This window comes from Ascidia mentula, chromosome 1 (assembly GCF_947561715.1).
Source record: "Ascidia mentula chromosome 1, kaAscMent1.1, whole genome shotgun sequence".
NCBI classification, from domain to species: domain Eukaryota; kingdom Metazoa; phylum Chordata; class Ascidiacea; order Phlebobranchia; family Ascidiidae; genus Ascidia; species Ascidia mentula.
The window spans coordinates 26,248,939-26,273,235 of record NC_138566.1 but is presented as its reverse complement, the minus strand read 5'-3'; the positions used below and the strand labels follow the sequence as shown (position 1 = coordinate 26,273,235).

Genomic DNA, 24,297 nt, shown 5'->3' with positions numbered 1-24,297 from the left:
TTTTGTCCAAGAAATTATGTTCACATAGTGTACTTTTATTTTGCACTGAATGTGTTTTTTTCTGAATGCTGATCACTGTATTTACAGCATGCAATGAATGGGTTAAACAATAGAGACTTATCACCAAGTATTTTGGAAAAATTTTTTACTGAAAATGGAATAGATGGCAGTGAAGTTGAGGAAATGGGTCAGAAGCCAAACTCGATTTTTGATAATGTGCATCTATTGATCACTTCAAAATGTCAAAGACTATCAGAATTAAATAACTTAGAGAAGACACCATTTCAGGCAACAAAATCATCACAAAATGATACACCTGTGAAGTCAGAACCAAGAAATGAAACCTTTCCCGACGTTGTTCCCAATAAACAACTTACTAGTGAATCTGAAAGCGAAGATCAGGAATTACCTGAAAGTGACTTAGATTATAAAGAGGATGGCAAAGATTACAAATACAACTTCACAAACCATGTGATTGAAAATAGTGACTTTAATTCTAGGAAGCCAAAATCAAATCAAATAAATTTTATCCTTTTGAAACACAATAAAAAGTTTCATTGCAGCGAATGTTATTTCAAAACTGGTAACCACCAGGCTTTTGAAAGCCATTTTAGCCAGTGTCATGTAGAAGAAGCTAAAAGAGCATATTCAGTATTAAGTATCAAGCCCAACCAACCCAATTCTGGAAGTGGTGTTAGAAAATTGTACTTGTGCAGATTGTGCAAGTTCGTTACTTTCAACGTGCGGGGATTTAAAATCCACTCAAGTTCTACGCACAACTCCTACAACAACAAAAAGACATTTCGTTGCCTTCCAGCCAGCAATAAAGATGCATTAAAAAGCTACCAAAACTATTTGGCCAGTTTGAATTTGGGACAGCGACGGAGAAATGCGATAGACCAATTTAGGTCATACTTCTCTTTTTGTGATTTGAATGTTGGTTTGGAAAGAAACCATGTGCCAAAAGAAGCTTACAACTTCTTTATTCCTTGTATGCGCTGTCAGGAAAGTTTTGTTTATCCTAGCTTACTGGTAAAGCACTACAATGAATCTCATTTTGCAAGTGGACCATGTCGAAAAAAAACGGACCATGAGTTCCATTGTATGAAGTGTAGTTTCAGCTCAAAAAGCTACAAGTCCCTACATAGGCATTTTGCTGACAATCACTCTACACTGAATTTGGGTAGCAGGCCTACTGTATACGTAACAGATTCTGATGAGTCTACAGATCAAGAAAGATTAAACATAAACGATTCTGTGTCTCAAAAAAACATCTCGACCACTGAACTAAATTCACCTGAAAAAAATGTTGAAATAGTTGGACAGGATTCAGAGGATACAAAACAAACTGACTATGTATTACAATGTGAAAAGTGTAACATTCAAACTCCTACAATCTGCAAACTATTGAATCATTATCGAGGCAGTCACAACAGAAATTACCCTGAATTTGCAGAAGACCGTATCATTGAGGAGTTCAAACAAAATGTTGTTCTTGTTGAAATCCCCAGAAAAGATATAACTGAGAGTTGGATGAATGGTTGGATAAATGAAGATTGTACGACACTTATAAGTGAACCTGTGTTTAAGTGTGGATTTTGCAATTACACATGCACCATATTTAACACAATTGCATCGCACTATACCAATTGGCATGCTTCCAAGTGTTCCATAGCTACAGTTGGTGTCTTTGAAAAAGTAAAGCAACCAACAGAGCAGACCACAGAAACCTATGTCAGTTTGCATCGCGAACTCTTTAAATGTACGCTGTGTAATTTTAGTGCCTGTCTCTATCAGACCATGTATATGCATTACACAACATTGCACAGCAATCAAATGCAACCCAAGACCAATTATGACATGTTAATTCACTCTTCAACCACTAACTGGTGCTTCAAATGTAAGAAAATATTTGACGAAGTATCTGATTTAATTTGGCACATTGGAAATGAACATTCCAAAGATGTGGCAAACTTTATGCAAGAAAATGGTGCGTTCAGGTGCAAGTTTTGTGGAATGTGTACCAGTGACCTTTCCGACTTGGCTGAACACCTTGAAAGTCATGAACAACAGTACAATGAATACTATGGTCACAACTATATTGTAGCATTTTGCTGTTCCAAATGTCGCCGAGTTTTCAGGGCCAAGCGCTGCATGCGTAACCACTACACGCGAATGCATACTGAATGGACTGATGACTCATTTACCAATGAAGAAATACCAAAGCACTTTTTTGTGGAACGTAATCATTCCAACGAACTGGTTGGTGCAAGCAGCAGAAACTCACAGAAAAAAGGAAACAAAATCATGCTGCCGAGAAGTATGTATACCTCCGTACGACTGGAAAACAACAGGTACATTTGCAGGAGATGTCAGTATACAACAACTTATATCAGTGCAATTAGATCACACCTCAAAAGAACACATAACGTGCTTACAGATGGAATGCCAACACTTAAATCAGATGAACAAGAAAAAACAACATCGACGAAAAAACTTATATTAAACTGTTCACACACAAAACGAAACCCTAGTGTTGTTGAAAGACATGTGGAACAAAGACACCATCCAACAAGTTCATACGACTGCCCACAGTGTAATAAAACTTTCATCTGTCAAGTCATTTTGATAATGCACATGCGCAAAAAACACAAAAACGCTCCCTTTGCGGAATTCACGGCCCCTCATTCTGTATTGACGAACTGCTCAAACAAGAACATAAAAAGTCGATTTCCACTCAGATACAAGCAACATGTAGCAGCAAAGCATGCAAAGAACGACCCTTTTCGATGCCCCAAATGTTGCAAAGCATACATGTGTGCCCCACTTTTTGCGATGCATCTGAAAAAAAAGCATAACCTGAAGTATTCCTCATGGTGGAAACAGAAGGAAAAGATCTCAGTGAATGAGAAAGCAGCAAACTTTGGGGCTAGTGAAGCTGAGAGCACTTCAAAGTTAAAAGTTACCAATTTGAGCAAAGGTTTGAACAATAAAAAAAAGATGCATGAGGCAAAGGATTATGGACATCCTCAGGTTTGAATTATATATATTGGTTAAATATCATGAAACACTTATATCAGGCAGGCATAAAGATAAATACATTTACATGGGTATCTTTCATACCATAGTATGCTTGTTGGAATTAAAATATATTTGTTTTGTTGAATTTTCTGTTAAAGTTATATAATACACAATACCGTGGGTAAGAAAATTTGACCTGAATGCAATTTTTCAACCCAACTTTAGCAGTTGGGTATTTTCCTACACATAATTTTTTTTTTGTAGAAATACTGTAACGATGTTACCATTTTACAGAGCGTGAAACTTCCTAACAACAAATGGAAGTGCTTGTATTGCCAAGATGAGCTGGGTCGTTATATTTCGCTTCGTCAACATGTTGGTCGCGACCACCCAGACAAGGAGGTAACATTTACCAATAATTCCACCTGAGTATGTGATCTTGTGGGCTTAGTTTGACATTTATTTGCAAATTAAATATAAAATTTCGAATCATGAATTTTTTTTAGGGTAAATTATTTTTTTTTTACAATATATAAAAAACATGAACTTTCCACCAATGTAAGATGACTTTATGACACTGAAATTTATTTGTTAGATCTTCAAGTGCAAGTGGTGCGACTTCTATTGTAAAACGAGTGCAAAACACAAAAGGCATGTCAAAATCCACTACAGATTTATCGGCACTAGGATGGCTGAACTTCGCAATCTATGGAAAAAGCAGAAGACCTTTGGCTTACAGTAAAAAGCATAGTCATACATTTTGGTTGAAACAGTTATTTTTTCATCAGAATCTGTAGAACAATCTAACTTTTTTTTTGTGGCTCAAAGGCAAAATAGTTGTGATGTTATTCTTTTTCCTATTTGAGCTGTGCCATTTTCAACAAAACCTTTTAGAAATTTATGATGGGGATGTTTTTGTATTTTGATGTTCATTTATTGCTGTTTGTTACCAGATCAAGGAAGAAAGCTCAACGGTTTCAAACTCCATTTGATGTAAGTCACTTTATTCAACAGATTTCTGTTTTAATCCAATGTTACCCTGTTTTTAACAAATACCAGCAGCTTGCACCACATGTGTAGTTGCATCACATGTGTAGTTGCATCACTTTTTGTGTTAACTAGTTAACAACAGCAAATTACAACTTGGATATGTCAAGTTCTTCTCCACTGTTTCGGATTAATTCCCTATTTTCATCTGTGACCACAGGTTGGTAAAACGTTAGAAGACGAGGGAGTGAACAGAACGCATGAGGAAGATGAGTGGACGCACGGGGTGAGCTCAGCCGAGGAAACCGATTTAAGCGTGTGTCCAGCGGAACCGTTCTTCCAGACAGCCAACATCTTCAGACCTCACCAGACAGCTCGAAAAAGCATCAAATCGAGTCCCGCGCAGGCCAAGGTTAGCAGTCTCGCCAACCCGAACTAACATTTAGAATAATTGTTGAGGAAGTATCCTGAATTATGACAGTTACGTGTTCTCGGGATGACACCACAGTTTTAACCAATCGTTATTTCGCAACAAATATTTTTTGTGCCGTCATGTGATGCAAGATACAACTAAATTAACAGAAAAAATGCCTTTGCAGTAAAAAAAAAAAAAATACGGGAGTTGACAATAAACTAATTTTTTAATTTAATAGTCTGTTCTTCTGGCACATTAAAAACGTAACTTTATTACTGGCGTTTCGCCTGTTATTCAACAACCATTACCCTGAGGAAGACTTGTTGGATAACAGGCGAAACGTCGGTTAATAAAGTTACGTTTTAAATGTACCAGAAGAACAGATTATTAAAATACAATGTGCCTGGCAGCAACAGAAACATAACTATTTTGTGTAAAGCAGTTAAATACGTCAGTTGCAATTATTCATGTCGCCACGGAATACTTCCTTAATATGATTTACTGGGATTGTTCTCAACGGTTCCATTGCAACACAATAATTTTTCTTGGTTAAGCTCCGTGATCATTCTACCAGCAGATTTGCAAGCTTAATATTTATGTGGGCGTTGCGTTATGGCATTCCGACTGTCAAATTTTGACAAACGAATGAAGGCACCGGCTTGCATTGTCATAACTTCCCCTTTATGATAGGCGTCTACTATATTCGTGTGTTATTTCTTGCCCGCACGGATAAGACGTTGTGCGGATGTAGCCATCATCAACGTGTGGTTTATAATATTAAGCGCGGACCTGTATTGAAGCCTGTTTGTCTGAACACAGGAGCCAGCCACCACCAGTACCCAAGTCCTTCTAGACGAACGGCTCAAAGAAGCTGTCTATGTTCTGAGAGACGGAAGGATGTCGTGAGTAAAGCCATTGTTAGTTCGCAAACATTTCGCGGAAAGACTTTGTACGTCTGTGTAGGACGGTGTAAACTTAAGCAGTGCCTTAGTCTACGTTTTAGTACCTTTGTCTACAGCAGATAATGAACTATAGGAAGTGCTGTATTGGTTGTGAAGTAAAAGCATGCTGTATTAAGTAATGGCACTAATGTTGTTTGTATTTTGATTGTAATCAATGTTCATTGAAAGTTGTTCTTTCTGTATGAACAAAAACTATGACAGTTGCATTTGACAGTGGTTTGAATGTTTGTCTTCATAGGTATGGTTTTTAAACTTGTGAAATTAAATATTCAACTAATTTAAAAAAAAATGCTGTATGTCTTTACGTATGTTTATTAGGAATGTCATTGTGTATTTTCTGTAAATGCGTTTTGCCATACAAACCCTAAAGCATTAGCGATAGAACAACCATTATCATAACCACCTTGTTGCGTTTATTGGTGAAACTAATTCAATGTGCTAACGACAGCGTTAGTTTGGTACTGGTGTAGACTGTAATATGATCCGATCTCAATCTATTGTTTGAGTAGGAAGTTTCTTTCGAAACTTTCTGTGGATCGTGATGCCATACTTCAATAGTAAGTGTCGCATTTAGATACGCTTAAAACAGGAAGAATGATCCATTCGTTATACTAACAGGATGGTGGGCATAAACTCTGTCTTACAGTACGTGCAGACCAATACAGGGTTCGAATTAACGGTAAAAAAACGTATCGCAAAAACGTTACAACCTAAAATTCCAATACTTAAGTTTTGATTTGTACGCAATTGTGCAGTACGTTTAAAACCTGCTGTTTTAAACTCGTTGACTTAGTATTTGTTTCATCATACATCGCCATCGTTTCATTGACTTGCGCAATAGAGGCTGGACAAAATACGAGGATTGAAAAAAATAGTCGTTGACATTGCCAAAAAACGTTAATAACGTTGTTTGCATCAGCGCTTGTTGCGTGTACGAATGATAGATAAAGGATGTGGCGCCTTATTATCTACTGCGTGTTGCATCGCAATAATTTCATAAACGGGTCGCAATTTGCGAACTGCGAACTGCTAATTCGAACCCTGCAATACGTTTCTATATTAAAACCCCATCGTAAAATTTTTGCATTGATTACATAGATTTTTTACCATGTCTATTTATCAGTTGCGGAGTTACGGTTTTCTATCATTCGTTGGTATTTCCGAGAAAGGAGTATTTATTTAATACTTCTAAATTTTCTTTAACTTTTTTTCAGCGTAGAATTACCGTGAAAGGCATCTGTACCAGTTACTATCAGAAAGCAGCAAATTTACCATCAATAATTTTATCTCGAATGAACGATCGTGCCCGTATAACTAATTGCTTGCACAATCGTTGAATAAAATTTCTCGAACGATTAACCTTGCGTAAAAAAAACATTGTTTGAAATCTTGTTTAAAAACTTGGTATATTTTAATCGAGCAACCAAGTTTTAAATCGAGTAAAAAATGACTGTTGAGAGTTGTTTAAAGAGTTACAACGAAATAACCACAATTATAATGCAATTGCTTTATTTTTATTTGAAATCAGTTGATTTGAAATGCAAACAAAATGGATCAATTTAATATTACTGAATAATATTCCTATAAAGACCTGTTTTCAATGGCATACATTTAGTTTTTTCAAGTATATTAGAATGTGTGTTTCCATCATCGATTTTGCTGTAATAAAATGATTCATTTACAATTGAAATCACGAAAACGGTTGTTTAACGAAATTACAAAAAAGGCTTTGTTTTAAAAGTGCATAAGTTTCACATATATATATATACTATACTGAACAACAAGTCGCTCTTCTTTATAAAACCAAAAATATATATTTTCAGATGTAAACTTTGCGACTATAATGCGACAATCGATCGATCGAGGATCTTGCTTCACTTGAGAGCTTGTCATACCTTGTCCAGCTACGTTTGTCAGTTGTGCGAGTTCAACTCTCGCGAATACAAGGAAATCCAAAAACACTTGGTTGAACATCACAAGGTTTGATAGAAATAAAAGATATTTGAAATTATTGTAGATAGTATAGCATTGTCCAATTTGCGAAAGATGCATGTACCCCAGCAAAATGATATTTCAAAAAATAATCTTATACATTTAAACCTTTCGAATGTTACGTCTGAAATGGTTTTTGCTGTTCATAAAAATGTTAGTTTTCAAACCCCAAATTGCGATTTTGTAATTTTTTTTTGTTTTATCAAATTAATAATTCTTTAATTGCAGCTTTTTTGAATAACGTTGAATTTTATTGTTTTAATGACGTGTAAACAATTCTTTGACTGCAGTCGAAGAAAAACCACAATCGGGCGATCGACGTTGTTGTCGACTTTTCTAAAGACGAACGTGAACGACTGAATAAGATGAAGAAATTAAATGGTTAGTGAACGTGAACGAGGTTTTGGATATTTTAAAATTAACTTTTGTTTTGTTGATTATATGAATGTTTGATGAAAATCGTGATGTTTTTTTTATTTATTCATTAATTTTTTGAAAGTTTCGTTAGACCAGCGATTCCCAACCTTTTTCTGGTTGCGTAGTTGTGTACCACTTGGAGGTAAAACTATTTCGACGCGTACCACCTAGTTGAGTGTTACAAAGTAACCTAGGGGTGAAGTAACAAACATTTTGAGATCACTCATGATTTTTTAAATTTGAACTACTTTCGCCAATTACGGAAAGGTGCTCGCGTACCACCGGTTGGGAAACACTGTGTTAGACAGTTGTTATTTAACTTTCATTGCGGATCGGTTTGCCTAAACGGTGCCGGTGATTAGGAATCCCTTTTTGAAATATGTCCCCAGTTCATAAAACTTTACTGTTTCATTCAGGCAACAGTCAGCCACGTTTAGTTCGTCGACGTGAGTTCGAACCCCAGCCTTCTCTACCAATCATAACCCCGGAACCGATCAAGCGAAAACATGACGACGGCAACGGCGATCGTTTCTATGACAACGCGAGTTTGCGAGGGGACTGTCATGATCACCGGCCTAACGGAGAGCCTGCAGCTAAGAGGTTAACTCGACCGAACAAGAGGACCAACGGAAAACCTTACGAATACTCGCGGTTTACTTGCAAGTATTGCGGGTGTGAGTTGGAATCTACGTATGAGATGGAATACCACATGCGGAGGCATGAAGCGTGAGTGGAAAGTTACTCTTTAACTAGGTTGACGTTCTCACGTCTAAGATTCGTTCTCATTTGACTGGGCGTTCTAAAGCATTTTTAAGCTGGTTTGGCCACAGGCGTCCTTGTTTTTCATATGTTGATGTTCCTAACCACGGTGAAAATGTTTCGTCATTTCTAACGATGCCACGAGATCAGCTTTTTTAATCGTAGCATGCCTGACAGCAACAATACAACAATGCTTTACCCGGGGTTGCCTGGCTGTGCGTAAGATTTGTCCTTATTTGTGACTGGGTGTCCTTTTTATAGACATTTTAAAGCTGGTTTCTTTATTATCCATATATTTTGCCTTAAACCACGTTACATGCAGACCTTTTCCGTTGTTGCCCAACAAAAATTTGTTTGTCGTTTACTCATCGCGAACTAAAAGGGGTCGTCATATTGAAATTACTGTTAAGTATAACACGTTAAAATTTGGCGAAGTTTTTCAACTCATGTCCTGAAAACTAGATAAATATTTTAATGCGTCACAAATGATACATACGTCATAAACAACCGTTTCGTCTGAAAACCTTCTACAGATAGGGCAAGTTATTCTTGTCAGCGGAAACTTTGGGTCACCAACCTTTCGGAATTTTTTAATTTTATATTTTCATCTTACCTTTAATGATCGGAATACTTTACGATGGCGAATGAAACTGTGGCAAAACACTCCATAACAGTAATTGTAAAAGCCTGATCACGGTTATCGTCCTGGGATAAACCAGTTAACATACACATCGAAATTGGTTTATTACACTGAGAAATGCAGGGAAGTGCATTCAAACCAAACTGTTAAGTACTCGAAATTCGTACCCTTGCTACATTCATTGTTAATTTACAAACAATTCGTCGAATCGATTATATTTGTAAATATTCGAACATGTTTAGAATTTAATTTTGATAGAATACCATGAATTCCTGTATTTTATGCATACAAGAATTCAAAAAAAAATATTTATAAAATCTTGTAAGTTGTACAGCATCGTGGAATCACTTAGCTTGTACTCATGTGTTATACCAATCACATTTTAACTTCAGTACTGTAACTGTACTAAGTGTTCGCATTGAGTTAATACAGTAATCCACGTTTGTTCGAGTAATAAATCTATTATCTTTGTTCGCAAAATATTTATTTTTTACGTTTTCTTCTTGCAGGGGAGTGATTGAACACCAGGGATTCTTTGGAGAACCACAACTGTTTGCAAAACTTTGCGTATTTTCACCATAAAAATTGTGCCAAAGTGCATTTTAACGTTCTGTATACAGAAGCATGTGATTCACCCTGTTGTCTTGTTTTAACTGCATTGCGTCTTCAAGAGGGATGATTTGACCGTTTATTGCCGTGCTGCTTTTTATCCATTTTTAGCGCGTTTTTCTTGTAAATTTTGAATGTGTTGCATTATAATCGTGTGTCGGCCAACTTCTGTAACAAGCAACTTTTTGTGTTTATCCAACAAATAAATAAAAAAAAAATCGAAATTTCATCTGTCAACATAACGGGTTTGGAAAGATTGGAACTTCATTCGGATTGTGCAAGGATGTGGATTTCGTTTCATCACTGCAGACGGAAGATATTTCACTAAAAAGTCAAATCAAATTCAAAGTTGGAATAGTATTATGCGCCAATATTCTATTGTTGTGAAATACGCCACATTGTTACCAAACACGTGGTATTGTTCGGTAATATAAAGTCGCAATTGTTTATACCATTGTTACACTTACATGTGGTTTCCTGAGTGTAAAAAAAAACATTTACCTCTAAAACTTGGCAGTCAATGAATTTAATATTAGCGCACGCAGAATATACACCCACGGATAACAAGCATTTGACAAATTATTTAGTTTGTTCCCAATAACTTTAAAACTTGGCACACGTGATAACATAACTATTTGTGAAAGATACATTCCAGTCTGCCGAACATCTACAAAAATATAGGAAAATTTCCAGCAAAATGAAGTTCACATTTCCCAAAGAAGTCCACAATTGTCACTTATACACGCCTCATATCATATATACGCCGTCAAATCATTTGTCCTATAAATCTATCTTGTATTATTGTGAAAAATATATGCTCACATACAAATCTACAAATGTAAAAAATACAAATGTACAGAATATCAAATTCTGCCGGCAGGAATGGTTATTGCAAAAGCCCAAAATATATGTCATAACCGCATAAATTCATATATTTTTCAAAAGGAAGTTTAGCAAAAGATAGAAATAAAATAAATACCAGAATGAATTCTATGATTTCTGTGTTTTTTTCATTCAATGAACACAATTCGCTACAACGATTTCTGTAAACATGGTCATTGCTCACTCACCACAATTTGCTGTTTAATGCCGATAACTTTTGAATATTTTTTTACACAGTATACTTAAACAAATAAGCTGAAGGCAACATAAAAAATGCATTAGTAGTGTAATGGTACAGCATGTTGTTTCGTTAGACTGAACAATTTTTAAGTAAGAACTCTTAAAAAAGTTAAATTCATGCAATTGACTACAGAAATAACTATGTGTTATTTGCAATAATAATACTTCATGCTAACTGAATAGTTAAATAAAAGTAAGTTTGCAGAAAGTGGTGCTATAATAAGGCAAACCAAACTTGTGGCCATGCATTTAACCCGTCTTCTGCTGCGGCGGGGAGGGATACGAAAGTATCCAAACAGTGCTTTTCGAAGACCAATGGCTGGAAGAAACTATGGAAGAAAAAAACCAGTAACCCTCTGGTCATTGTCATTTGGGGAACTTGATGAAACGACAGAAGTTAATGGTCAAATTGTGCCTGACCGAAGCAAAATTCCAGTAATATCTGTCCCTGACTTGACTGACTTTAAGTTAAAGCCGTATGTATCATACAGGGCTGAGGACACATTTGAACCTCCAATGGAGGCAAGAGACTTTTTTAACATATTTTATGCTCCGGAAATTGAGGCCGAAGCTCAAAATGTGACTTTAGAAACTTTCTCTGAAGAAACTGAGAAAACTGCAGAGGCACCATTTTATAGAAGGATATTTTCTAAAAAATCATGAATTTATAATGCCAACACATTTCTTGTTGTTTGTGTGTGAAAATATTTGCAGCAATTGACATTGTTACATGTGTAACCAACTTGTACTTTTGCATGCAGATTTTTATTAGTCTGCAACCTGTGTATTTGTAAACTGTGTACATTATGAGTAATGCAGAAGATCCTTTTGATGCAGTAGTGATGTTGGAAGAGCATTCATGTGAAAAAGGTTACAAAAAAGGTTTCACTCAAGGACAGAGGATGGGTTACAGTGAAGGTACTTCGTTGGGAAGACACAAAGGGTCTGAGATGGCCAAAGAGCTTGGAGTTTACTATGGAATATGCAAATGTGCTTTGCATCTGCAACAAACAAGTTTGGTTTCACATAAACACCAGGACAAGATTATAGGTCAATTGCAAGCATTTCTGCAAGATGTAGAACGCTTGGTGCAGAATATCGATGACCAACAAGTACACACAATAATTGAAACAATGGATGACATTCGGTCGCAGTTTCGAAAACTTGAATCTCTGTTAAAATTAAAAGTAAATAAAACTGCTTCTTCACCTGAACAATTATCATTTTAGGTTGTTATTAGCACTATTGTTCTTTTTGTTTACTTTTTAGATTGAAATAGTTTAATTACTTCATGAATGTGGCAAATAGCATGTAATTGTTTGAGATGGCTGCCTTAAGATTTTACAAGGGCTTCGACAAGTTTGTAAAAACCACCAACAACATACTTAATAAAAATGCATACAGTGGCATGTGCCGAGAGCGTGTGGTGCCGGTTGGCTCTGATCCAGACCGACGGGGTGATGTGTATCAAGAAAACTATGACAACATGCAAAATCTGGTATCTGAACTCAAAGCTAAAGTAGCTAAGATTTCTCTGGGCGGCGATGAACGAGCGAGAAAACGACATTCATCCAAAGGCAAGCTTTTGCCTCGAGACAGAATACAGAAATTGGTCGATCCTGGTACGGCCTTCCTCGAATTTTCACAACTGGCTGGGTATCAGTTGTATGGTGATGAAGAAGTCGCTGCTGGAGGAATTATCTCTGGAATCGGGAGGTTCGTGTTTTGCCATAACCTTCCATACGAGCTATGTTTATGTAGAAATAGCATACTTTATTATTGGGGTTTAAGGTACAAAAGTATTCAGTCGCTCTAAAAAATTGTGGTAAAGTGTACATATACATTAATACATACACCCGGGGAAGATTGTATCGGAAAGAGTTTGTAAGGGTTTAAACTGGAATTAGTATTGGTCTTTAGAGGCACTGCAATGCAATGGGTTATTAAAAACACGATAATGTTTTTAGTGAAAGTTATAATTTCCGTTGTCAAAACATATTCTGTTATATTCACATTTTTCCAGGATAGCTGGCAAGGAATGCATGATTGTCGCCAACGATGCCACTGTAAAGGGCGGATCCTATTACCCGATCACTGTAACCAAACATTTAAGAGCTCAAGACATCGCTCGGGAGAATAACTTGCCAACTATTTATTTGGTTGACTCTGGTGGAGCGAACCTTCCGAGACAAGCACAAGTGTTTCCAGATAGAGACCATTTTGGAAGAATATTTTACAACCAGGCAACCATGTCTGCAGCTGGTCTATCACAGGTCAGTTGCTGAACTCGAAAGCGGTGGAAAAATCGTAGTGTGTCGTTTGAAATGGAGGTAATATATACTGCAAGAATGCACAACTCAAATATTTTTTTGGTGGTTTTGTGTCTATCACATGTCAAACACTTGTGCTGACCTTTATAAGCAGTGATGTCTTAAAACCTGTTGGCAAATAAACGTGATTTAACGATGTTAGGTCTAAAAACAAGAGACAATTTGGGAAAACAAGTGGAAAATATTTTCCAACACAAGTTAAAATTAGTCTGTGTGTCATTTTTAAACCAAAGTTCGCCCATACTCATTACTTTTGTGAAGAGCTTTTCATTGTATAAGACAAAGCTAACAAGTCTTTAAGTCTAGCAATACAGCCCATGTAACTGCTCTGAAATTTACAGCAAACTGCCGTTTTGTTTGTCTTGAACAACTACAAAGCTGGAAGTTATTTTTCAAGACTAAAAAATACACTCTTTTTTGTAGATTGCAGTGGTAATGGGTTCTTGTACTGCTGGTGGGGCTTACGTTCCAGCGATGTCAGATGAAAGTATCATTGTTCGAAAACAGGGAACCATCTTCCTTGGAGGGCCACCTTTAGTACAAGCTGCAACAGGTATTGTATATTGTACGGTTTGAAACCGGCGAAAGCCGAAAGAACGCGGTGCGATTATGTGGTTAAATTGAGAAAAGGTCGGGGGTGCGCGGCACCCCTGCACCCCCGTACTCTAAGCCAGTGACCATTTGACTGCATTGCTAGTTTTTTTTTATTTTGTTGCGATAATAGGGTATTTTTGTACAAAATTACTACCAATTAATGACGTAACGAATATATTTTCTATATATCAGGTGAAGTTGTGTCAGCTGAAGATTTGGGGGGTGCAGACCTCCACTGCAGTCGTTCAGGTGTGACCGATCACTATGCGCAAGACGACAGCCATGCGCTCCATCTTGCCAGGACTGTGGTGGAAAATCTAAACATTAAGAAAGAGGTTGACGTTTGTTTGGATGGAGTTCAGGTGGGCGAGTTGATCACAATGTAAAACTTTTGGAACCAAAGAAATTACCCTAACTTAGAGGTTACACAATAAGTCGTATCGGTCTTGTGATACTGAACGGTAGTTTTTTGGTTTAGTGGCACTTTGAAAAATACTGATTGACTTCTTGTGGATCACGATCATCAAGAGTTTTTTCTTGAAATTGCTTTTCATTGTGTTGTCATGATTTACACCTTGTTAAGCAAAGGAAAACTCGCGATGGCTCATGTTCCGAAAGAAACCAATAAATAAGTTTTTTGAATACTGACAACGCCAGAAGCGTTCACTTTATTGCGGAAAAGTTCCAATAAAAGGTTGCGCAGTGTGTTATTAGTTGCCCACGTTTCAGTGCGTTTCTAACAAACCCACGTACTTTAGGATCCGCTATACGACAGTAAAGAGCTGTACGGAATTGTTGGAACAAACCTTCTTCGTGTCTTCGATGTCCGGGAGGTGATTGCCCGTATTGTTGACGGAAGCAGGTAAAATTAATAATATGTATGCATATTATATAATGCTAATATACTGGTTGTGGTGCCGAGGAGTAAAAATTCCAATTCAAGAAGTTGTTGGTATTTGGGTTAAACTTTCAGATAATCTTTCCCGCCGTCCAGAATTGTCTTTTTCTCTGCGATAACAAATTACTTTTTAGTAAAATAGGAAACTTATATTATAGCGTTGCTGTTGCTGCCAGGTATATCATATTTTAATAGTCTGTTTTTCTAGCACATTTAAACGTAACTTGTATTCACCGACGTTTGGCTTGCTATCCAGCTAGGCTTCCACACTTATAATGCTTATAGCTGCTTACATTATTTAGATGCGTGTTGCTATACATGAATACACATAACATTTGCTGTTAATCGTATATTATTGTATTTTGTAAATGACAAAACAGTTCATTTTATCGTTCTTTCTTTGCGAAAAATTGGCAACACTTTTCCAATGCAGCCACGAATCTCTTTGCGCGTTATATGTTTACCTTCATATTATTGTTCAGTTTGCTGCAAACTAAACTTATGTTCGTATCAACAGATTTGACGAGTTTAAGAAGTTGTACGGTGATACTCTTGTGTGTGGATTCGCCCGGATATTCGGTATGCCGGTTGGAATTATCGGAAATAACGGCGTTCTCTTCTCCGAGTCTGCGCTAAAAGGGACACACTTCATCGAGTTATGTTGCCAGAGGAAAATACCTCTCCTCTTTCTTCAGAATATTACAGGTATTCAGCAGCTTATTGTAAACCATCGCCTATTCTCGAAACACGTTATTTGTCATAAAATGCTGATCATACTGCAGTGCGCCTGATGTTTAGTTTTGGAAAATATCTTTGAAGCTGGCAATCACGTGTAAACGAAAACACGATGAATTTCTTTTCTATTTTTGTTGCCCATAAATATGTGGTGGTGAAACCTAACCAGGGCAAAATTAAGCCCCATTTTATCGAGGCCTTACTGTTACCATGGTAACAACAATTTAGGTATCATACACTGAACTTTTTGTAAATTTACTGAATGCTTAAAACTTATTGTCATTTTGAAATCGTCGAGCTTTGTTAATTTAACAGCAGTGGTTTGTTTACTATTAACGCATAACAAATATCATTCTGTATATTTCCAGCACCATGCATGTTTTTCACCATTGGGACAAATCCCATCCGAATTAAGTTCAATACTTCCCGCATCCCCGCATTGTCACGCAACCACAAACATCCTCACTATGATTTTGTATAGGTTTCATGGTAGGTCGTGAAGCTGAAGCCGGGGGAATAGCCAAGGATGGAGCTAAGATGGTTACGGCTGTGGCTTGCGCAAAAGTCCCCAAAATCACGATGATAATCGGAGGATCTTACGGTGCCGGAAACTACGGGATGTGCGGACGCGCATACAGTCCAAGGTGTGCCTTACCTCAAAACCACAGGAGTTCGAATCGCCGTAGTTGAGAACAAGACGAATTTCCTTGAATTGTGCCTGAAAAGAATTTCCTCGTGGTCACCCAACCAGAGCGATTCGAACTCCTGTGGGCGAAATATGATTTGTGTGGCTTGTTTTGGGGGATAACCTTTAGCTTTGGCAAACATGTCTGTATTTTGGGTGCGAAGTCGGTGATCATCCATGACAAACAGTAGCCCATATAACTGATGAATAATTAATTAACAGACGTTTGGACCGTGTCTAAAATCATTCTCAAGCGAATATCATAAGATTAACAAGGCCGTGAGTCATGTTAGATAAAGATTAATATTTTATATCTGCAAGCCGTCATTCGCATAAACTTTTGGTTTTTCCACACCGGGATTCGAACCCTTGTTCTTCTGGATCACGGGTAGTTCGTGTTCCTTGGCCGATGTTAAACACACCTGTGAAACAAATTAAACATCACATGCAACGTCAAAGCGAAACTATGTTGGAGTCATTTTTTTTTTGCTCAAAATCTCACGAGACAGCTTGGTTGTCAGCAACTAACCTTCATTGTTGCACGAAAAATTTGCCAAAGTTTTCATTTTTTTCGGGGAGCAAAGTTATCTGTGCAACTCTGCACCTGGTTACATTGCTTCTAAACACGGACTGGGTATACGAGTCGTTAAAAATGCAGTATTTATTTTTGTTGTTCGGTGATCTGACAAGAATGCGTTTACTTGGTTGAGTGAAGTGGTGATGGTACCCAAGCACTTCGTCTAACTCGAAATCTTCCGTTGGCGGCACTTAAATCCTACGCAAGAGCGCACTTTTCAAACCACCAGGGCGTTTTGTAAAGTTGATGGATTACGGAACGGAAAGGGCAAGGTCATTTTTGCAAGTAGGCGTGAAAAATGCTTAGTCAGGTCCACCAACTGGGGTTCAAACTTTAGTTGTGATTATTTGAAACAAACCTCCACCTGCGCCATTAACCTGCGTGCGAGTAACGTGGTTGGCGTCCGGTTGCAATGCGGGAAATGCTTCACGGATCGCTGAACATTCCTGACGACGCAGCCCGAGTAAACAAAACCACAAGCCGGCGAATACTGCCGTCGGAATCCAGTCGCCCACGCTCTCCTCACACGTGTTACGTATGTGCTGTGCGTGCCCTAGTTTTGCTGAAATTCTGTCTGAAGAAAACGACCCCAACATTGCTTTATATAATCTTATGAATGTCGAAAAATCCGAATGACCGCCCTAAAGTATTTGCAAATCCTCCAACTGTTTTGTTGCACTTGTGCAGAGAAATGCTTCTTAAACTTTTTCGGCCCCTTTCACTCCTTCTGAAGTTTGCGTGAATTACACCCATGCAGTGTTGCAGACTACATTTTACCATGTATATTTTTGTTTTATTTTGGTTGGATTAAAAACGTTCGGGAGTTTTTTTGAGCGCCAACGATTGCAAATTGTCAAAAATAGGGATTACGACATACGGACAATATGACTGTAGTCCCGATGATGACAAATGCAAGTTAAATACAAAATAGCTGTCAACAAATAATATTTTCATTCACACATGGAAAACACTTGCGTAGCAGAAGATAAAAGCCTTACTGCTATAAAGTGTTTCCATGCTTGGGTGGTTATCATGGATATGGGATTGCGTGGATACAAAGTACGCAACCACGTGCTAAATTCGACACAATAACACCTTTAGTAAACGCTTGCAAATAATAGTTATGGGGTTTTTGATTGCCAAACTATGGAAAAATATTGGGATAATTTGTATTTGAAATCATTTATCATAAAAAGCACAATTAAGGTCATCAGAATCACCAAGAAGAATAAATGTAAATCAATTGTATCCACAACGTGTTACAAAATCAACTTTGTCCACCCCGGAATGTGAAACCGGCCCCGGAGTTTTCGATACGATCGAAAAACGAGCAAATCCTATGTATTAAGAAAGACTTTCAATAAAATATTCTCCATTATCTCCGCTCGCAATACTTGTCCTTTAGCTTTCATCTGTAAGCTTATAACTTGGTACATAAATAATGTACTTGTATACTTGTGTAGGTTCCTGTATATGTGGCCGAACGCCCGTATATCAGTTATGGGGGGTGAGCAGGCGGCGACAGTACTTGCCACAATAACACGTGACCAGAGGACCAGGGAAGGAAAGGATTTCACGGCTGAAGAGGAAAAGAGACTAAAGGATCCAATCATTAAGCGGTGAGAATCGTGTGCATACTCGACTGTCTGAATCGTATATTTAGTGATTAAAATGTGCCTTTCTGACGATATGGATTACACACACACACAATAAGTTGATTTCATGGAATCAAAGTTTACGTTGTTGTCAGTAGGGTCTGTATCCTTTTTTTTGCATTGAACTTTCTGTGTTATTTGTTTTTACAAAGACAATATAAACTGCCGGTCTAATTTAGGGGCCCAGGGTTCTTACAAATATATAGGCCACTATCTTCGGTTTCGGCAAAGGTAAACATTTAGGTTGAACTTGGAAAAAACGCTTTGTAAGGTGTTCACATGCATATTTTTCAAACATAGACGTAACCTTACGTATAAGTAATAAAGCGTTTAAACCGTTAAGCTCTGTTTAATATCACTTGATTCACACCTTATCTTATTATTCTCAGCTTCGAGACGGAAGGAAATCCTTACTTCGCCAGCGCAAGGCTATGGGATGACGGAGTAATCGATCCAGCCGATTCGCGCACTGTGATTGGTCTAAGTTTAAGCGCCGCCCTAAACGCCCCTATTTCAAAAACTCGCTTCGGGGTCTTCCGCATGTGATCCGCGTAGGAACTATAGTTAACTACGTATATTGAAAATCAGGTGGAACTGTGTAGGTTGACTCACATTTACAGAAGTAATATCGGTTCATTGCAGCTTTAACATCCAAAGTAGCTTCGTTAAGTTCGCTATTGTTATTAGTTTATAGTTACCAGAGGTACACAGTGTAACTTTGTTGAAATTTTGGAGTCAGTTTACATTCAGTCTGAATTGCTTTGGAATCCCGATGATTGACATTCAATCTTGCCTGATTGTACGTTGTTGTGATTTTACCTTCGTAACCCACTTCAGCTTCAGCTTTCACATTTCCATGTTAATAATATTAATAATCTCTATTAATGATCGTGTAACAAGTTTAGCGCATGCCTTTTGTCTGACTGTGCATTAAAATCAAAACAAGCTTCTGGAAACCTGAATTCTTGTAGACGAACTGCATCACATTATTGTTTTTTTTTTCTCTCAGAAGTAAATTCTTTAACTTTTGCGCCAAGTTCCATGTGCGTTATTTCGAGGTTTGCTCTGGCCTCCGCGGTATTTTCCGCCACGCGAAGCGAATTTTACGACGTTGTTTTATTGAGAAAATATCGAAGGTACAAGATGTCGAGACTCCAAAATAAAGTCGATGATGAATTCTATCGCCTGCGCTTGTCATTTGAGATAAAACAGAATAGAATGTTGTGGAGCTGTTCTAAAATTCTTTTTAAACGCGCGGCAATTTTTACTGTTTAGGCCTTCGGTCGTTTGTGAAACGAACTTCTAAAGTTCAACAAGATCCACGTAGAAAACCAAACACTTTCTCCCACGATCCGTTAAAATTTGCAGCGATTGGCTGCATTCGCACAAAATCAGTCATCCGGAACGTTTTTCCTGCACTGTCAGACTTCATGGATCGTTGTGAAGCGGGGACGCGAGTTGTGGTTGCTTGGTATGACGGGTTTACTTGCGCAATCATTTCCGACGTAGTCGTCAACTCCACACATATGCCAATGTTTTTTGAACCATACCGGGATTCGAACCCGGGATATCCTGGTCACGAATCGCGATAAGGTTTTCTCCTGGGTATATAGGTCGGGTACTGATGCTGCCAATTACCCGCCATCATTTGTGAGTGCTTGAGATTTAAGTAAGACCATTTTCTCGGTCATGTGCAGGGGAAAATAAAACAAAAAAAAATGATTCTTAAACCGCGCACAGCTGCGGAGGTTGGCATCCCCTCATACATTGCACATGTAACACAATATGCAACAATTGTCCTGGTATGTTTTGAAACACCTGACACAACTATTCGCCAAGGTCGGGTTTTGTGTTACTTACGTCACATAGGTTGTGTTCATCCGACCGTGAAACTTTTCGTGTGTCGCTTCACGTTTCACATTTCCCTTCGATGAGGGGTCGGTGATGTTGTTTGCAGCCAGTGGCGGGCTTTTAACACAGACGATGCAAAATTTAAAGGATTTCGAGTGAAGTACAACTTTCGTTAGTTCAGTTTTTTTCAAAAAACACGCGTTGTCGCAAAATTCGACATCTGCGTATTGTTAGGACTGATAGGAGTCGGTGGCATTTTCAAAAGCGCAATTCATCAAAGTTTGAAAATATCCCTTGCTTTACTCAGTTGGTTGAAGCTGATTGCAAGTATTTCAACGAAACAACCCTTCTTTGTGTGCGTCTGTCGGAAGTCGCGTAATCGCCGACTAACCTAATTTCTACATAAAATGTCATATTTGCCGATCCTCGCAAGGTTTTGTTAAAAAAAACTGGGCCGTCCCGAATGATGACAGAAATCTATTCCGAATACAAAGATCAACTTAAGCGTGATTTAACCCCTGTATATTTACCAAGGGTGAGTGGGGGTACACAGTCGTGCGCACGCGCCCATACACCTGGCTCGGGTTTATTTAAACATATATATACTGAGTGGCGACTTGTGGTTTTGCGAAGCGTGCTGTAGCCGTTACCCATCTGTAGCGGGGGTGTTTGGTGAAGGTTAGGAGCAGTATTTTCGGGCACACACAAGTGAGGCATGTTTCGGTTTTGTGGCAGTAGACGGTGGTAGTTTTTACGCGCAGAGGATGAACGTAATCGATTAATTCCGGCGAGAATAAAAGATTCCGTGAACAGTAAAGCAAGTTACCGTATATATTTACTGGATTGCTGCCAAAGGTAAATTTTTCCATTTTCCAAGCTTTTCTGACCATCACCTCATTTTCGTTAGTACACGAGCTTTTCTCCGGCAAGTACAGACGCCCCCTAACCTACTTTAAGGATTGCGCCTTTGTTCAGTATTTGGACTGTCAAAGTTCTGGCGCATGACAATACGCGAGGATAACTTGATGTCAACTCTTAAAACGTCCCATTGTATAGATGACGGGTAAAGAGAGTTTCAAACGTATTCTGTCATACAGTTTGTTGGGTTATCCGTATGCTGTTGAGTCAGACACCCAGGTTAAACGGTGTTACCACAATTAGCGGTGTCAGGTGCTTCCGGCTTTGTGTTTAGTGTTTGCTTTCATGCTTGATCTTTGGTCGTTTGTGTGAGGAGCAAAGCCCAGACTGGCAGAAATATTCGCATCTTGATTGAACAAAAAGTATAGCAGAACAAAAGTAAAAACTAAAGGCTGCGAAAGGTCATTAAAAATCACATAGATATGTAATGAGTTTATTTATACCTTTTCTTATTAGTGGTAACTAGTGACGATACGACAATCTTGTCCGTCAAATGTCCTTAAACACCACTGTAGGAAAGTCTTGCAGTGACAGTTTGTTCATGTTCGAGGCAGTTCTATTGCGGGATTCGATTCCTCAACTTTTACGTTCGTCATATCGGAAATGCACTAAGTGAGGGCTTTGTGACGTCATATTTGTATATTTTGTGCCGAAAATGAAATCAAGCTTTCCTAACTGGTTCGATTTTTGACAAAATTTCGAAATTACTTCCAATGTTGTCGATTGCATTGCGGTAAATTCCAGGCAGGGCTTGGACAAGCAATACCAATAAGAAGAGAGTGTCGTCTGTGTTTCCTCTTTAAAAGTACCATCTCTTTTCTAAGGTTCACTGGCATTGGAGGCAAGCTGTGAGGTGATTCTGCCTTGTCATGCGATATCATGTAACACTTCTGTGTCATTTCGGTTTAAGCCACGTTCCTTTATTGGTAAATTGTAGGAACCCCTTTCAGACGCGGTACCCGGTTTTGCCAAATAAGTCAAATATGCCTATAGTACTGGGTTGATTCCGATTTGCCATATCCTTTATACCGCTGTATTGCAAGAAGATTGGTGGCATACATGCACAAGTCTAATTAAAGTCTGTCCGGACCTAACATAATGTGATAATGATTGTACAAAGGAGAGCGAGGCCAAAATAACCACACTGTAACATGTGACGCATGGTATGTGGAGCTTGATGATGACAAATCAACCCTGCACGTTAAGCATAGTATGCAAGACTTTGCATCAGCAAGGCCCCATTGTTAACCTACTATGTACATCCATGGAAATGCATTTGCTTCGTTGGCGATTGTATTTGATCAAAATAAACAAGTTGAATTCTGCTGGGTATTCTTACGGGAGGAATTCAACCTCGAAAAAGTGACCGAATGTTTCAGTCAGGAGCTGTCTAAATTCCATGCTTAATTAAACGCTCGGTAACTTGAAACACTTTCAACATGTAAACGCCAATAGTGATTGATAACAAACAGGGTTGCAAAAAAGCGGACGCACAAGGTTGAATAGAGCGACGTTGAACGTTGCAGACGGCACGAGTTGCCCGATTATTAGAACTTGTCGGCCGTTACGCTACATAGCTGGAGTAAACTTTTCTCCCATTGTTATTCTGTGCGCATCAGGTGTATTGTGAAACATGCGGCAAACGGGGCATTGAAGGATTCTGTTGGAAACGCCACAAATAGTCTTCGACCGCTGTAAGACTTTCAATATAGATAATGAAGTCGCCATAGCAACGATCTGGTCGGACTCTTTGTTATTTTCACGCCGTTTAAGATCTGAATGGGGGAATGGGTAAAAGAACCCCCTTCCGTCTTCGGAAACCGAACAAAACTAATTAGCCGAGACCAAATCTTTCGCGTAGGCAGCTCTCAGTCAACCGAGCGTATAACGTCAGCTTAAAGTCCCCAGCTTTGTTTTTGAGGTTTAGTGGTAGAGTAGGTGAGGTGCGCCGGGGAATGACGTATTCTTATGGTTTACAAACGATTCCAACGGTTTCACTGTGGCGCATGTCAGCCCAGACAGCGAAAAAGTTAGATGTGAAAGTTTGTTTTAATTTTGCGTAAAGTAAATACTCTCAAGGTAAAGTAAATACGTTTTGTAGGTTGAGAACTCGCGCTAACTGAAGTCAAATTGCTTTAGCGAAGTTATTTTTTTTCAGCAGTAAATGGAAAAATAACTCTTGCACTTTGTTTGTTCTCTGGAAAACGCGCACAGTTTCTCATGCATGCATTGTATTACTGCTGCGATGACAACACTGCATCATCTCATATATCCTTGGATACCCAGCAGACGAATGGGTGACTAAGATTTGTGAAGTCCAATCATCGCAATGTGGAAAATTTTACCACACGCATCACAACCGTGTTGTCATTTACGCTGTTGAGACAGTAGCTGTAGATTAATATAACGAGTATAGTATATCGTGTATAACACGGTATTGGCCATTGCTTCCGGTTACGTCGTTAAGAGGATTCCGGAAGCTTACCACGGGCACGATGCAGGGATGATGGGTTGCACATCAAGTGAGTTAAACAATTATCCGGCATCCGTTGAGCGCCCAGTTTCGACGTATTGCTTATGAATCATGTCAACCTATGTTAAGGAAGATAGCTTAAACCCTTCGCTTGACCGGAGAGATTGTGCTGCGTTGACGAGATGCGCGGTTAGGTTTAATAAGTGCAAAACTTACGTCAAATTACTTAACGGAGAAATTCTGATTAGGAACAACTTCGCAAATGCGCGACGTGTGCGTTGAAAGTCAGACTGATTAGGATTCAGAACTATGGAGGTCAGTAATTTACCTCTGAGAGTTTTCCTCCGCTGCCTCGCAGTGGATTCGCTCGCCCACGACAAATAGCAGTACCGCCAAAATATATGACTTTGCTGTGACGTCGTTGCTACAGTGAACAATATTGTTGGATGATCTTCGAACTACGATTGACGAATCTTTCCATAAATGTAGCTAAAAACATAGGGGAGAATTTGTTGAATAATCTAGAATGGGAAACGATTTCCGAAATTGCTGAACAGAAGTGCGCTGAGCAACCTAGCGTTTTATATGAGACTGACATTCACTGCACCCCTAACCCTATATGTAAATATACTGGTATGCAAACATCGGCACGAACGA

At 38.5% G+C, this 24,297-nt stretch overlaps 2 protein-coding genes across 3 annotated transcripts; both read left to right on the top strand.

Annotated features, from left to right (window-relative positions):
• Positions 1-91: 91 nt before the first annotated feature.
• Positions 92-10,009, top strand: LOC145895281 (uncharacterized). Of its 2 annotated transcripts, none has more exons than XM_082984063.1 (10): positions 92-3,033; positions 3,316-3,423; positions 3,617-3,759; positions 3,975-4,014; positions 4,229-4,420; positions 5,243-5,325; positions 7,209-7,365; positions 7,668-7,758; positions 8,211-8,520; positions 9,703-10,009. In XM_082984063.1, exons 1-10 carry the CDS (start codon positions 94-96, stop codon positions 9,773-9,775), a joined length of 4,137 nt encoding a protein of 1,378 aa, XP_082840189.1. In that variant the 5' UTR covers positions 92-93; the 3' UTR covers positions 9,776-10,009. The 2 variants fall into 2 exon arrangements, with proteins under 2 accessions (XP_082840189.1, XP_082840197.1); XM_082984071.1 differs by having other exon boundaries at positions 7,668-7,762; positions 8,218-8,520.
• A 2,116-nt stretch (positions 10,010-12,125) lies between these two features.
• LOC145887687 (methylcrotonoyl-CoA carboxylase beta chain, mitochondrial-like) lies at positions 12,126-19,765 on the top strand. Its single transcript, XM_082978862.1, has 9 exons — positions 12,126-12,640; positions 12,948-13,197; positions 13,678-13,807; positions 14,041-14,210; positions 14,607-14,710; positions 15,264-15,451; positions 15,963-16,125; positions 18,207-18,362; positions 18,788-19,765. The coding sequence occupies exons 1-9, from the start codon at positions 12,249-12,251 to the stop codon at positions 18,942-18,944; spliced, it is 1,710 nt and encodes a 569-aa protein (XP_082834988.1). The 5' UTR covers positions 12,126-12,248; the 3' UTR covers positions 18,945-19,765.
• The last annotated feature ends 4,532 nt before the right edge of the window (positions 19,766-24,297 follow it).